We start from the raw sequence: 14,074 nt of genomic DNA on the forward strand, positions 1-14,074 counted from the left end.
AAAAGGTAAGGGGTCCCTTGGGGACACCTCTCAATTTGTGAACAGGTTTCAACCTCCTTTGAGATGTCCGTAAATTATAAAAATGCATACCACTAAGATTTGGTATTTTAAAGGTATGCTCTAAACACGCCCCTTCCAAGTACCAAATCAGTATTAGGTCGCAAACCCAAACTGTGATTCGGTAATAAGTTACTGAATCACAATTTGTTGTTTGTGCATTTAAAAAAGCATTTTTCCGGTTGCAAGTTTGATGTGAATTTGTGATTATATTAGCCGGTGTTTACTACTAAACTAATTGACACAAAGTATTAATAATGATTGTGTTTATTATTAGAAGATCCATTTAGGCTGTCATCTTTTTCAGGTTGATTTGTCTACAGCTCAGAATCTCTCATCAACACTCTTTGTGCATCCACACTCTGATTAGCATTGTGTACAGCCATCCTACCGACATCTCTGCCATTTCAATGTGCGAGACTAGTTTAGGCACAAATACCTACATTCAGTCATTCAGTCCTGCATTTCGGATTTCTTACTGTCCCCTGGCTCTGGGTCTTGTTTCCTTGTATCCTTTTTGAGCTGGAGGTACTATTTACTGGCTGCAAAATAATAGTCGCAATTTAAGTATTTTGGGAACAATAAAGAATTGTAAGAACTGACCGATGCATTCATTGGGTGGGTCTTAAAATTCGATATCCCAGTGGGTCGTAATCTGACCCACCTCAAGAATGTTAATGAGGGAGGTCGCAGATTGCAACTCACTTTTAGGGCTACTACAGATATGGTGGCTTGTTGGGGTCAGACAACCACCATGTCTATAATTGCATTACAATAAAGTAATTTTGTTAAAAAAGCTGCAGTCTTCCTTAAAGGAAACCAGGCTGTTTTTAAATATGAAATATATACCTTTTTTTGGGGGGGGGGAGAGATTACATTGATCCCATGGACCACTGCATACGCCTAAAAACATTTTAACATTCACAAAGGTGAAGTGGACCCCTTTACTTTTGTGAATGAGTTACTACTTCAACTTAGGGTTCAGTAACTTTTAAATGGTCCAAAACTTCAAATTTAGTCCGAAAACATTGATAAATATGGGTAGCATTTGTTATTGGAAAGGGACATCTACAACAGGCCTTTTCTGAATAGCTATTCCTTTTCTTTTTTCAAACCCATTTTAGGAGTGGTAAGTAGTTACCAAATCCTAAAAAAGCTGTTTTTCAGTCACAAATTGAGAATCGGAGCATTGGAACCAAAACATTCTTTTTAGATCTTGCCCTTTGTCCCTGGTTAAAAGTAGAACTTAAATTACTCTTGTGAGAATGGTAAGTGACAATGGAGCTCAGAAGGCTTGGATTGCAACAGAAAATAATTCACTATCTTTCTTAATTGAAATCAATGCATGACTGTTATGAAGGCTTTAGATATCATCTTGTTCTTAGGCATCATAGCTGAGATTCCTAACAGTGTTTTGTTGGCATCTTGCAACTTCCTTCTCTAGCTTCTTTGCCGGCCCTTCTCTTCCGGCCCTTCTCTTTCAGGACCAAGAAGAAAAAAACACCTATCAAATCTTGACTATATTGTTGATGCAATGCTGCACTATAATAATTCACTATACCTTGACTTAGCAAATTATCAGGTTTTGTGTCTTCAAACGATTCAAAATGTGGCTGCCTGCCACCTCACTGTCAAGATAGAATTGGAAGTCATTTTGATGGGTCTAGTGAATTCTCATTGTATAGCTGATATACAATGCTATGGTCCCACATTTCTCTCTTGCATTGGTTTGTTCCTATGAAATATGCTAAGAACTTCCACTGCTGAGAGTCACTATATACCCCTTCATCTGGATCAACCAGCTGGTACTTTAGTCTGATTGCACAGAATCACCACTATTGCAGGAAGGATCTCAGTCCAAAAACTATCAATCCAGAGCATCTAATAATCACACAATTCACACCCAAAATTCTCCATAGCTCCTTTTGATGATTGACTTCCCATGAGGAATGTAGAGCAAAACTTCCTCAATCACTCACTCACTGCTCTCTCACTGGCCAGTTTCCTAATCCTTCCTGAATTACTACTTGTCATCATGATTTCCTAGATCTCTGCTGTGTGGATATTCCTGTTTAAAGCACAATATTCCCACTTCACAGGAAGTGGGTTCCATTCCCTTGTGCCCAGCCCTACTAGATGTTCTTTAGTGGTGTAGAGCTCTGATCATTAATTTGCTATCCGCTGAACAGGCTTGCTAAATGTTTTCAGTTCTTGCAACTTGGTACTCACTAGAAAATGTCATTAAGAAACAATGAAATCACTCACACAAAATCAACATTTCTCTGCCAATCATCCTTTTCAAATGTCCATTTACAAATAAGTGCAAATTCCAGGTAAGAAAAAAGTGAAAAAGAGCCCATCTACTTCGTTTTGGAAAATCATGTCAGTTACCCAGTGTAGCATTCCCAGGGCAGAACACTATGCTCCTGCAACCATGTGTAGGGCCTGTGCAGCAGATTGGTAAGCAATTGGCTCAGTTGATTTGCTCTCAACAGATGCTACCACCCTGCAAACGGCAGGGTATGAGTGGAACTGCCAAGGAGAAATCGAACAAATTCCAAACAAGTGAGCAAAGTGGGCTCCTAAAAACACTGAACATTCTGAATTTGGGGAAACATTTGTACCCATTCTTTCTACAACAGAGTGGATATTCATTCTGTGGTTTAGGGGAAACACTTCTGCATCTCCACAGGACTTTACATGGAAAACATGCGCAGCCAGAAAAGCATTGGTGTCCAATTTTCTTTTTTAAATCCTTCAACATATGCGTTCATACCCACTTGCTAACCATCCTCCTTCATGGGCCTCCTTAAAAAGGGAAATAGTAAACTATATGCTTGGATTTGCTGGCAGTACTATAAAAAGATTTACTTTATTTATTTTCAGCAAAGGTATTATCACAAATGCAAACTGGACCAGCCATAGAATGATGATGTATAGTTCTGTGGGCAGTCGCCCTGTGGATTGGTGAGTTGACACGGCTGTCGAAGGCCATCTTGTGAACACAGAGGGTGTGGAAGAAGAAATAAGAAGAGACACTGGTCCTTAGAAGATGTTGGTTGTTGGGTTCATGGTACATCTTGCCTCTGTACATATTTCAATAACAAAACGTCACACATATCAACAAAAAACTTGGCACAGCATTCTGTGGCATCACTATGATTCTGCATCTTAGGGCAATACGGCAAAGAACCAGAGCAGGCCGATTAGATGGATTGGAAGTCCTAAAAGTAATTGTGACAAAGGTGGTGGAGAAGAAAAGTTGTTAGCAAGTTGTCATCATACCACATGTTGAAACTCTTTGAAACGAAACATAACATTGAATTAGCATCTTGTTTTACCTGGAAAGATGTTATACCTTGATAAACCATTACCTGCAAACAGTAGAAAGTGAGAGGATATCAGTGAGGCTCATAGGAGATTGACAGTCAAGGCTCAAAAATTAAATGATTGGCAGATCCCAGATCAGATCTCAATTATCAGAAGACATGGAATGTATTCATCCACACAATGCATCACCTTGAATTTACCTGTGTGCATGTAAGTAAAGGACAGTGATAGGTCCAGGAAAGATGATTTGTGGCTTACAAGCCTTTACTTTTTGTAATGAACATTTCAAGTGCTAAAACAAAGACACCCATTGAGAAAGAGTGAAACAATCAATATAACATACAGGGTAAACTCTAGTACTGCTATAGTCCCCTAGAAGCTCCAATAAAGACATGGCATGCCCCCATTCATCCTGGCTTTACAGAGGCCTACTCTCTAAAGACAGTGACTAATCAGGGAGCAAGAAGCTGCAGTGTGCAATCCATCCACTTCCCAGGCCACAGCTGGTCACATCCCCTATGGCCATGGCTTCTCAGGATCTCCACTAGGTATCAGAGACACTGAATTATATGTATGTATCGAGTGTCCTCCACAGGAAGAGTCCTAGAAAAACCCTCCATTTATTTTGATCAATTGTTATTTTCCTTTGTAGAGTCATTACCCATTAACTTACATAACAACACTGATTTTTTTCAATAGATCAAAGACTTCTCTTGGATCAAGACATTTTAATAGTCACACTGGATGTGTAGGCACTGTACACAACAATTATCGACACTGATGGAGTGTATTGATGGGAACCATTCCTAAGAGCACGGCCTATTAACCGATATGAACATATTACGATGTTGATAAAAAATATCACGTTTTGACTATATGAGAATGTATTTCTCTTCGATCAAGTACTGTATAAACACATTTGAGTGACAGCCATGGGCACCTGCTTCACCCCCAGTTATGCCAATTGGTGATGGGCTGATAGGGGAAACACATGTCCACGGTTAGAGTAATACATGAAGCAGGTAGTTATATGGCTGTGTTATATTGATTCATTATTGCTGCTATGAAGAGGCACAGTAAAACCCTTGATAGATTTCGAATGAATAGTAAACCAAAATTAATTGAATCTCACATTTCTCTGACCTATTGTTCCACCCATATAGAATTCCTAGATCTAAAACTTGAGATTCAGAGAAGTAAATTAATGACCTCACTACACAGGACAGAAACAGTCAGTAACAATATATGGCACGCAGCCAGCCATTCACGCACCACAAACAAAATGAAACATTCAATACGGAGCATTAGTTATACTCAAGAGTAATTGCAGAACCGAACAGAAATTTGCAACAGCCAGAGATTACAACCTTGAAAAATTTAGAGCCAGACGGTATCCACCTAGAATTCTGTGAACCGCGGTAGAAAAAATAAATACCAAAACAAGTGAAGACCTACTTTATAAAACAGCAAGTGTAACCATTTTCAGGTCTGGCACTAAGACCAGCAAAAAAGCAAACATAAGAGTCATTACTACTTTTAGTTGCCAGGCTTATATGGTGAAGAAAATATGATTAAAAAACTTGGGTGTATTAAAGAATGAGAGACCAGAATTATCTAGGTGGTTCTCCAGGCATCATTTTCAGATGCACAGAAATTCGAAATTATATGATGGTAAAAAATACTTTTAAAGTTCAACATAAAACCAGAGGTTAGCACAGGTTTTTTATACATGCAAAAACTGTAAAGCTTGGAAGCTCAGCCACAATAAATCAGAATACAGTGCTCCATATAATGACAGTCCACAGAAAATACTTCAATCCATTAACTCTAAATCAGATTATATGGTGTACTATATTCAATGTTCCTCTGGAAAGAGATATAGAGAGAGCACCATTTTTCAAGTTAAGAAGAGGATTTTAGAGGATGGCTGTGCTATTACTAACAAAGATCACAAATACCCAGTGGTCAGACATTTTAAAATACATCACAAAACTGACTGGATTTAAATGTTGTGCTTTGAAGTGAATAAGGCACCCAAACACCCCAGAGAAGGATATAGTATAAATGAACTAGGCAACCTTGAATCATGTTAGAAAATACAGTTGGAATGATGTGCTCCAGAAGGTCTGAAATGCAGTAAAGAATGTTCAGTACATTTATCACTGTTGAAGTATTCATATTTAATTCTGTTTTTACAAATATTTAACAATGTAAGTGTAAAGCACCATATTCATCTTTAGTGATGTATATATTTTATCATTTGTTGTTATTTGTTTTTATTCACAGTTCACTACCAAGATGGACGAAGAAGCAAATAGAAACATTTGACTATAGGATTCATTAAATAACTTATTGTACAGACAATTATGAACAATGAGTGAATAGCAAGCCCACTTCCGCAATAAGAGTATAGAGTTTTCAATTGCCATGGATAAGGCACACAAGATTATACGATTAATGTATGTGCCCTTGTGAATGATGAGTGAATAGTATGCCTAATTGGGCAATAATATTTGGGCTACTAATAGGCTTATTTTGCATCATATTATAATGATCGATGACCATAGATATGATACAAGATAATGGATTACGTTTTAATGTTATCGTCATGTGCTGATTTAATTCGCAACAAAAACCATGAATGATAATCCGGCTTCACTGTCTATGATAACGTTGTACATATAGTTGCTATTGTCAAGATGGCGCCCATCCATGAAGAAGGCTCTAATAGAGCCAAAATACATTTTCCACATTTGAAATAAATTCACCTTTTCTTCACTGGAATCTGGGTTGTAAGTGCTTTACTGCAGTGGAGTGGTAGTAGAATAATATATACGGGTATATCAGACCCACCAATGTGTGCCGCCCACTAGGGCAAGAGCTATCAGATTTGGGAAAAAGACACACACACCATCACAATTACAAACTTTCATTCCAAGTCTAAATGTTTCATAATGAATATGTTCTTCTTCAGAAAAAGGTAAAATATAATTGTTCTTCTTTAATCAAATACAGCAGAAAAAGAAAACATAGCATCAGTATCACCATGATTAACACAATATAAAGATACCATAATGAATGTGGTATTGTTGGACTTGGCCCTTTTTGTAGGGTCATCCTCAAATGTTTTGCCGTCACCCTCCTGCTTTCTAAACCTGTGTTTGTTGGCTTTTAGGACTCTGTGCACTTTACTACTGCTAACCAGTGCTAAAGTGCTTGTATTCTCTCCTTTAGAGAAGGTGAAAATGGCTTACACTCAATTGGCACATTCAATGTACTTGTAAGTTCCCATTAAAGTGGTACTACATGTACCCATGGCATGTAAATCAAATGCTACTAATGGGCTTGAAGCACTAATTGTGTCACCCACTTAAGTAAACATGTCCCAGGCTTGCAGTCGGGCTATGCATTTCTTAACTGCATTTTCAACCGGGCAAAATAAACCAGTTCCCAGGCCTAAACCTTCCTTTTTAATACATATGTCACCCCTAGGGTAGGGAATACACATCCCAGAAAGCAGGGTGCAGTGTTAAAAAAGCTGGACTCTCCCTAAACCATGTTAGATTGGCTTATATCCAATTTACATATTAAATTTACTTGTAAGGCCCTAGTAAAGTGGTACTACCTGTGCCCAGGGCCTGTAGATTAAATGCTACAAGTGGGCCTGCAGCACTGATTGTGCCACCCACTTAATTAGCACTTTGCACATGTCTTAGACCTGCCATTGCAGACTGTGCATCTGCAGTATTAAACTGCCATTTCAACCTGGCAAAGTAAACCTTCTGCCAGGCCAAATACGCTCCTGTTTAATACATATAAGTCACCCCTAGGGTAGGCCCTGGGACAAGCAGAGGGCAGGGTGCAATGTATTTAAAAATTTGGATATGTATTTTTAACATTTACATGTCCTGGTAGTGAAAAACTCTTACATTTGTGTTTCACTACCACAAGGCCAACCTCTCCTATAGGATAATATTGGGTTACCTTATTACATTTAATAAGTGATAACGTTCAATTGGGATCAGTTAGGAATTTTGACTTTAGTGTCTAAAGAATTGCAATTTGAAACTCTCATTAATTGTAAAGTTGGATTTCAAGTCACACTTCTGAAAATGGCACATTTAAAATGTTAGCGTTTTCTTGTCCCAACCATTTACCTGTGTCTTGGGTCAAATGACTAGATGTAGCCGTCAGTTGGTCTTTGTGTATTGCTCCCAAACAATGAGGCAAAGGGGGAGTAGGTGGTAGCAGGATGGGCCATTTTTTACTTGATGGGGGGAGGAGCTTTAACCTTCCACACATGCACATCGCAAAGACTTTGCCTCATCACACTTACAAAGAGTTTCAGACCAGCTCACTGTGTCCCCAGACAAGCTGTCTGCGGACAAGGCAGAGAGGCAGGAAATTCCAAGGGCCTCTAGAGGTGGAGACCTCTAGTAGCTTCTCCTACATCAAAGCTGGCACCAATTATGAATATTGGTCCCTCAGATTCAACTCTCCAGTACACTCCCTGACCTTTCTAAACTACAGAAGAAGGACACCCTGCTGCACTACTGTTTAAGACCTGTCCTGCTTGATGAGAAGGAAAGCTGAACCTTCACCCTTCATTCCAGGCTGACGTGGCTCCAAGGGTCAGTTGACTGACTTCCTGTTCTGAGCTACAGGGACATAACAAGCTCTAGAGGCCTCCCTGCATATGCCCAGTTGACCTGCTGCCTGGACTGCAACTGGACTTATAACTGGAACTGCCTGAGCCCTCCTGGAGTGAGTTCCTGATCCCCAAGAGGTGCATGCCCCTCACTTCCTAGACTCTTGATGAGGCATCAGTTGAAATCCTCCACCAAGAAATGGAGAAATTCAGAAGTTTTGGGCTATTCTTGACTGCCGAGTCATGCCAAGATCTTGCCGCTTGCGCCGACTGGCAACACAAAGCTCTGGTGAACCAGACTTTTCAAGCTACAGAGACTGCCAGCGACAACTGACAACTCGAGATGTGCACTTAACGCTCCAGCATCGACAGCCCACAGTGACTGCCAATGCAAATCTCCAGCATCAACCATCCGCAATGCCCAACAGGATCCTCATGCTACAGCGACAAGTGTCCACGACACATGGCCTGCCGCTCTCCCTGCTCTTCGCGACCCTCTCTACTGCAAATTGGACTATAGAAGGTAACTTTATCATTGGGACAAACTAACCTGGTCCCTGTATCTGGCCTGCGCTCCATTGTGGTCAGCCTGAACTTGTGACTTTAACCCGGTCTCGCACAACCAGATAACCGCAAGTGTCACTCTGTGTTTTTAGGCGCTCAACTTACCTTAATTCTTTGAAACTGCAAATCTCCGGTTCTACTGATTAGAGTTTTGTTGTTTTGGTCTCAAATACTTTATACATTTTACTATATTTTTCTACACTGGTTTAGGATTAATCTTGTGCTGCGTTTTCACTTTATTAATGTTTGAAGTACTGCATAAATATTTTACACATTGCCAATAAGTTTAGGCTCACTTTGTTTGTGCCAAACTCCAGAGGGCTGAGAACAGGGTACTATGGGGTTTGCTGGTGTTTCACCATGAGAAGAATTGTGGTTCCTGCTTGAGTAGTGTTTCATTTCCCTCAATCAGTAACCAATTTCATACATCTATCACTTAGGATTAATTCATTAAATGTATTTGATTAAACACACACACACGTATATATCTATATTCATACAAAAAAAATTTGTTTCATTTTCATTAGGCACTAAAAGACACAAACTCTATAATAAGGCCTCACAAATATATCATTCTATGCTGTATAATTTAAGGAATAAAATAAAGACTACAATTTTGAGTAGCCATTTAACTCTCTTGCCTACACTCTGTAATGACCTTTTAAATCTAGAATCTCTCATTATCTCATCCAATGATGACAGTATGATTGGCAGATGCTTATTCGATTTCTGACCATCAATCTTTTCACCAATTAATGTACAAGCATGACCAGTAATTTAGTGATGCTTAGCTCCCTGACGTTTGGCAGCTGATCCTTTACCAACACATTACAGCAAGCACTGGCAAAGCCAATAGGTCTGGCATATAACTTAAAATGTCTCTTCAGACACTAGTACTCATGCATCCATTCATACTCCACTGATTCACGCTTGCATTTATAGATTCACATACTGATCAAGTATATGCAAGACAAATTGGAAGAAATATGATGGGACAATGCTTGAATAAAAATTCAGTAAATATTAAAGGCAGTAGCTGATGGCCATCTTGAAGTGATATGGTGCATAATATAGACACATTGTAATAGCAATTCACTCTTTAAGGTCTATTGGATTTAACAAGTTTTTACAGTAAAATTACTTAACGTTTCCTAATGAACTAATCATGCCGATGGAATTGCTTGTCATCTTAAGCATTTCAGGCCTACAGTATTTTGCGTGCCCTTTCCCACAAGGCCACCTTCAGGCATGCAGTCAAAAATGAAACTATGTACACAGTTACAGTTGGCAAACCAATATGCAACATTAACAAGCATTATCATAATGCAAATTTTCAACTCTTAGAGTCTAATTACGACCTTACAGCTAAGCGGTCGCTGCCGCGCCACCACCCTGCCAAAAAGTGGCATGGCGGTTCCCCCTGCGGTGCCCTTTAAAAGGCGGCGATGCCTTTTAAAAAGGCATTGCAATGGAAACGCCTCACAAGGTTCCTGCACGGTATGAACTGGAAAGTCCATGCCGTACAGGAACATATGTGCATGAACACATGGGGGCTCAAGTTATGCCCCCCTGTGTGTATTGTCTACTTGCACACTTAAGTAACCTTTAAGTCTACAACTACCTCTTCCCCTTTTTTTATCATCCACCTTTTAGCCTATCCATACTTCTATGCACCGCTACACTTTTACCTACCTCTCACATTTCCAGTCATTAGCACCACACCTAACTCTACATATTCTCCTGCACCTACACTTACCTCAACCGTTACCTGCAGGCCGATCTCTATACCCAATACTACCTTTACCTTTATACCTGCTTCTCCACTTATCTAAGCCTCTACACCAACCCCCTAAAGGCAATTTCTACTGTCTAGCTCTATTTTTGAGCTAATGTTAATTTGTGTGTTTTTTTTTTAATATAAAATATGTACATTGAATAAATGTTATTTATATTTCAATTCTGTCCGGGGCCTTTAGACCGATTCATCTTCCACGGGTTTTGAAGGTCCTTAAATTATTTAAACTTTCCATCCATTGGAGTTTGAATAATTTAACATTGTGCTACCATGATTTGGGAAAAAACATGACTTCAGCCAGGGGCCTGGCATGTCAACGTTCCAGGGATGGTCATACTCCACAGCAGGCCCAGACACTGAGCAACCCCCTTATTAGGGGTACTGGGCTGAGATGATGCCGAACCCTCCCTGCGGACCTTCTTCAAGTGCCTTCCTTGTTGTTTAATTCAATGTGTTCACCTTTCTCACACAGCCGTAGATCATGTAACTTTGTGAGGAAGAGCAAATAACCCAGAGGAAGTGGGATCAGAGCAACCAGTGTGAGTTTACGGATGAATGACTGACTCCAGGAGACACGGAATGGATCCAGCCCCTGGCGCACCCTTCACCCAGCTGCAGGGAGAGTGAATAACATTTCAGTGCTAACTCACCCTGAACAATTATCCATAGTTTAGTTTCAGTGCTCCAGCTCCCACAAATCATGTATGGATGCTGCTAAAATCAAACTATTGCCGAGAGGTTTAGCCCATTAAACTGTTAGGACTGTCTTTTCAGGTCTTGGCTAAACAGTGCATGTGCTGTCTCAGGGAGACATGTTGTGTTCTATCTGTGGGCTTACAGGCCGCCTATCTTTTACCATTGGCAAACCTCAGAGTTGCTCTAATTTTCTTTGATGCCATTTGTCCTGGCATGCAGGTTTCATGCCCTCTTCTTGTTTTTGGCCCTCCCATAGTGCATGGACCAAGTACATAACCACTTACACTGCTCCCAGTTTGCAGAGCTATTTTCTTCTTTTTTTTCAAGCACTCCATAAAAGAACTTGTGTTTTCAGGCCGTCTCTGTTGTACACATACACACATACCATTAAAATGCATTCACATTTACATAAACAAATGCATTTCTTAAATAGTCATTAAAGCACTTGTTGAAAGGAAAAAAGCGCTATGATGCGGCAAACGCAGGCCACATCATAGTGCTTTTTTGTGTTAGGAGGGGCAGGAAAACAAACACAACATGGGGTAAAGAGACTTGGCGTCGGCTCAACACCCTGTGATTCCAGGCTTTTAGTAACTTTCAGCCATGCTGATCAGCAGATGTGCTGCTAGACAAAAGGCTAAAAGACATTCACATTGATAGGGCCAATAGCTTGAGCTTCGCTGAGATCCATTAGCTTTGCCAATGCTTCCTCTTCCTGTTGTTGTATAGATCTCTGATCACCAGAAGCTAAGAAATTCTTAAACTTCTGTGTTTACAAACTTTGTATTTTGAGCTGCCCAGAGTGGGTTTACTTAGTTGGTAGGTGTATTCCTCTTTGAAATTATTTACTCTATTTCTGACACAATAATATTGGTGCATTATAAATGTGTGCCCACTGCAGAATAATAACACTTAGTTATGTTTTGCACATACTCAGAAGTATAGAAGGTATAGGTGTTAATAGGTACCCATCACAGAATGACCAAATTGCATGCCACTTCTGTTGTACATACCCTTCTAATGTATGCACATCACTAAACATAGCAAGGAACGCTTACATCAAAGAGTGAAAAATCCAGAAACAATAATATGTGAACCTTTAAATACATGCACATCACTTAAAAGTATTGTAAAGGTACTTGATAGTGTGTCACACCAAACCCTTCTAAGATGAAGGAATAGTTGTACATTGATCAGTGGAGCTCAAAGATGCTTGTATATAAATGGTGCAGGAACATGGCATCTGTACTCCGGGTGAAATGTATGCAGCACTAAGAAGGACAGGATTAATTCACCTCAGTTCTGATGTGAGGAAAGTGCACAGTAGGCCACAACCAAACACAGCCACCAGGCGCTAATGAAAAAAAAGGTCAAAGGAACAGACCAGGACCGTTCAAGTTAAAAGCAGGTACTGACAAAAGGTAAGACTTAGGCAACTGATTACAGTATATTCGATGAATACTTGTTTGTTGGTGATTCTGTAAAGCCAAAGTGTTTCTTCAGACAGAAGTGAAAGCTAATCAATGATGCTTAGAATACATAGGTTTATTCACTGTCTTCATCACCACTATAACATAGTAAATTACTGGCATGCAAAAAAGCAAATTTAACTCATATTTATTTTGGGATAGGCACAAAGGTGCAATCAACCATCAACACTGAGATACCTCTAGTAGGCTAATTTTCACATTAGAATCTTGAAGGATTAATGTTCTGAGGGATCCAAGGTTTAGGTGGAGAAAAAGTAAGCTGGGATGTACCAAAGATGAGACAGATTAAGACATGACCAGTGTGATAAGAAGGGGGTTGAATACAAATGTCAACACCCACGGATCATCATACATATCAAAATATAACAAACTGTTACCATGTAGAAATTAGTACTCTTGTTATTGATCTAGTAAGGTTTTAAGGATTAATTTGAGACAGTGGTTTGTGGCGGGGGCCACCAGCACTGTAGTAAATCTGAATACAATGAAAGGTAAAAGTAGGATTTATTGCAGAAAAAAAACCCTAGAAACAGTTGGCTAGCAATCACACCAGCCGGTTACAAAATTATGCAGTCACCCACATTCCATATTACATCAAACAATTCCAATTCTCCAAAAGTAAACTAAGGAAGCCCTAGTGAATCAAGCTAAGGACACATAAAGATAAAACAATGGGTAATGGCACTACTATACAATACAGCACATCTGACCTCCAGAAATAGAGAACAAAAATAATAACTTAACATATAATAAGAATAAAGATTCAATTGCATACATAGTCAAGAAAGGTCATGGGTTTCGAGATTCTGTTCCCTAGCCTCCCCCACCTTACATCACTACACTCAGAAGTACTGGGAAGTTGTGCAAACTCCTGTTAGTTACTATTACATCTTTCTTACAATGTTCAAGTTCCTTCGCTGTTCTCAACCATTCCTTTGCTGTTCTCAACCATTCTACTGCTGATCTCAACCATTCCATTCCCGAATGGCTCACCCAATAACCAATCAGAATTCCAGAAGCAACTTCTGGGATCTTTTTCTCACCTTTGTATAAAGAAATATGACTCAAATGCCACGCCTTTATTTCGCTCAACTTGACAGAATTGCATGAAACCCATACCACTTGCAAAGGTTGGAAAAATCTTCCCTTGTTTTTTATAAACTCCAGTCCTTTTAATCCTCACCCAATCCCAGCCCTGGATCGCTACACGTTTGCAGTTATTTCTCTTGTTGGGATATTGTTTACACATCCTGTGCCTTGGACACTCGTTTCTTCACCGCAACGGAGGTCAATTCACTTCTCTTGGAGATGGGCATCCATCTAACATTGTCTTTCATATATGGAGACCTGACTCTCATAATCTCAAAGGACTTAACCCTGTGGAGCTACATGGTGTACCTCGATAATATGCCCACAAGGTGAACCACACTTCCTTAATCCAAGACAAATTAGCTTCCTATGCCAATTGAATAGTATTCTCGAACACCCTGCTGA

The 14,074-nt window shown here is 39.7% G+C and overlaps 1 protein-coding gene across 1 annotated transcript in view; it reads right to left on the minus strand.

Annotated features, from left to right (window-relative positions):
* Positions 1–2,933: 2,933 nt before the first annotated feature.
* TECTB (tectorin beta) overlaps positions 2,934–14,074 on the minus strand; it is a 148,102-nt gene continuing 136,961 nt past the window's right edge. The window contains exons 10-11 of the mRNA XM_085614753.1: positions 3,399–3,431; positions 2,934–3,281 (exon numbers count right to left, since the gene is read on the minus strand). Of these exons, the coding sequence (XP_085470879.1) occupies positions 3,229–3,281; positions 3,399–3,431 (86 nt within the window). The 3' untranslated portion in view covers positions 2,934–3,228. The remainder of the gene's footprint in view (positions 3,282–3,398; positions 3,432–14,074) is intronic.

This window comes from Triturus cristatus, chromosome 1_2 (assembly GCF_964204655.1).
Source record: "Triturus cristatus chromosome 1_2, aTriCri1.1, whole genome shotgun sequence".
In the NCBI taxonomy this organism is placed as follows: Eukaryota; Metazoa; Chordata; class Amphibia; order Caudata; family Salamandridae; genus Triturus; species Triturus cristatus.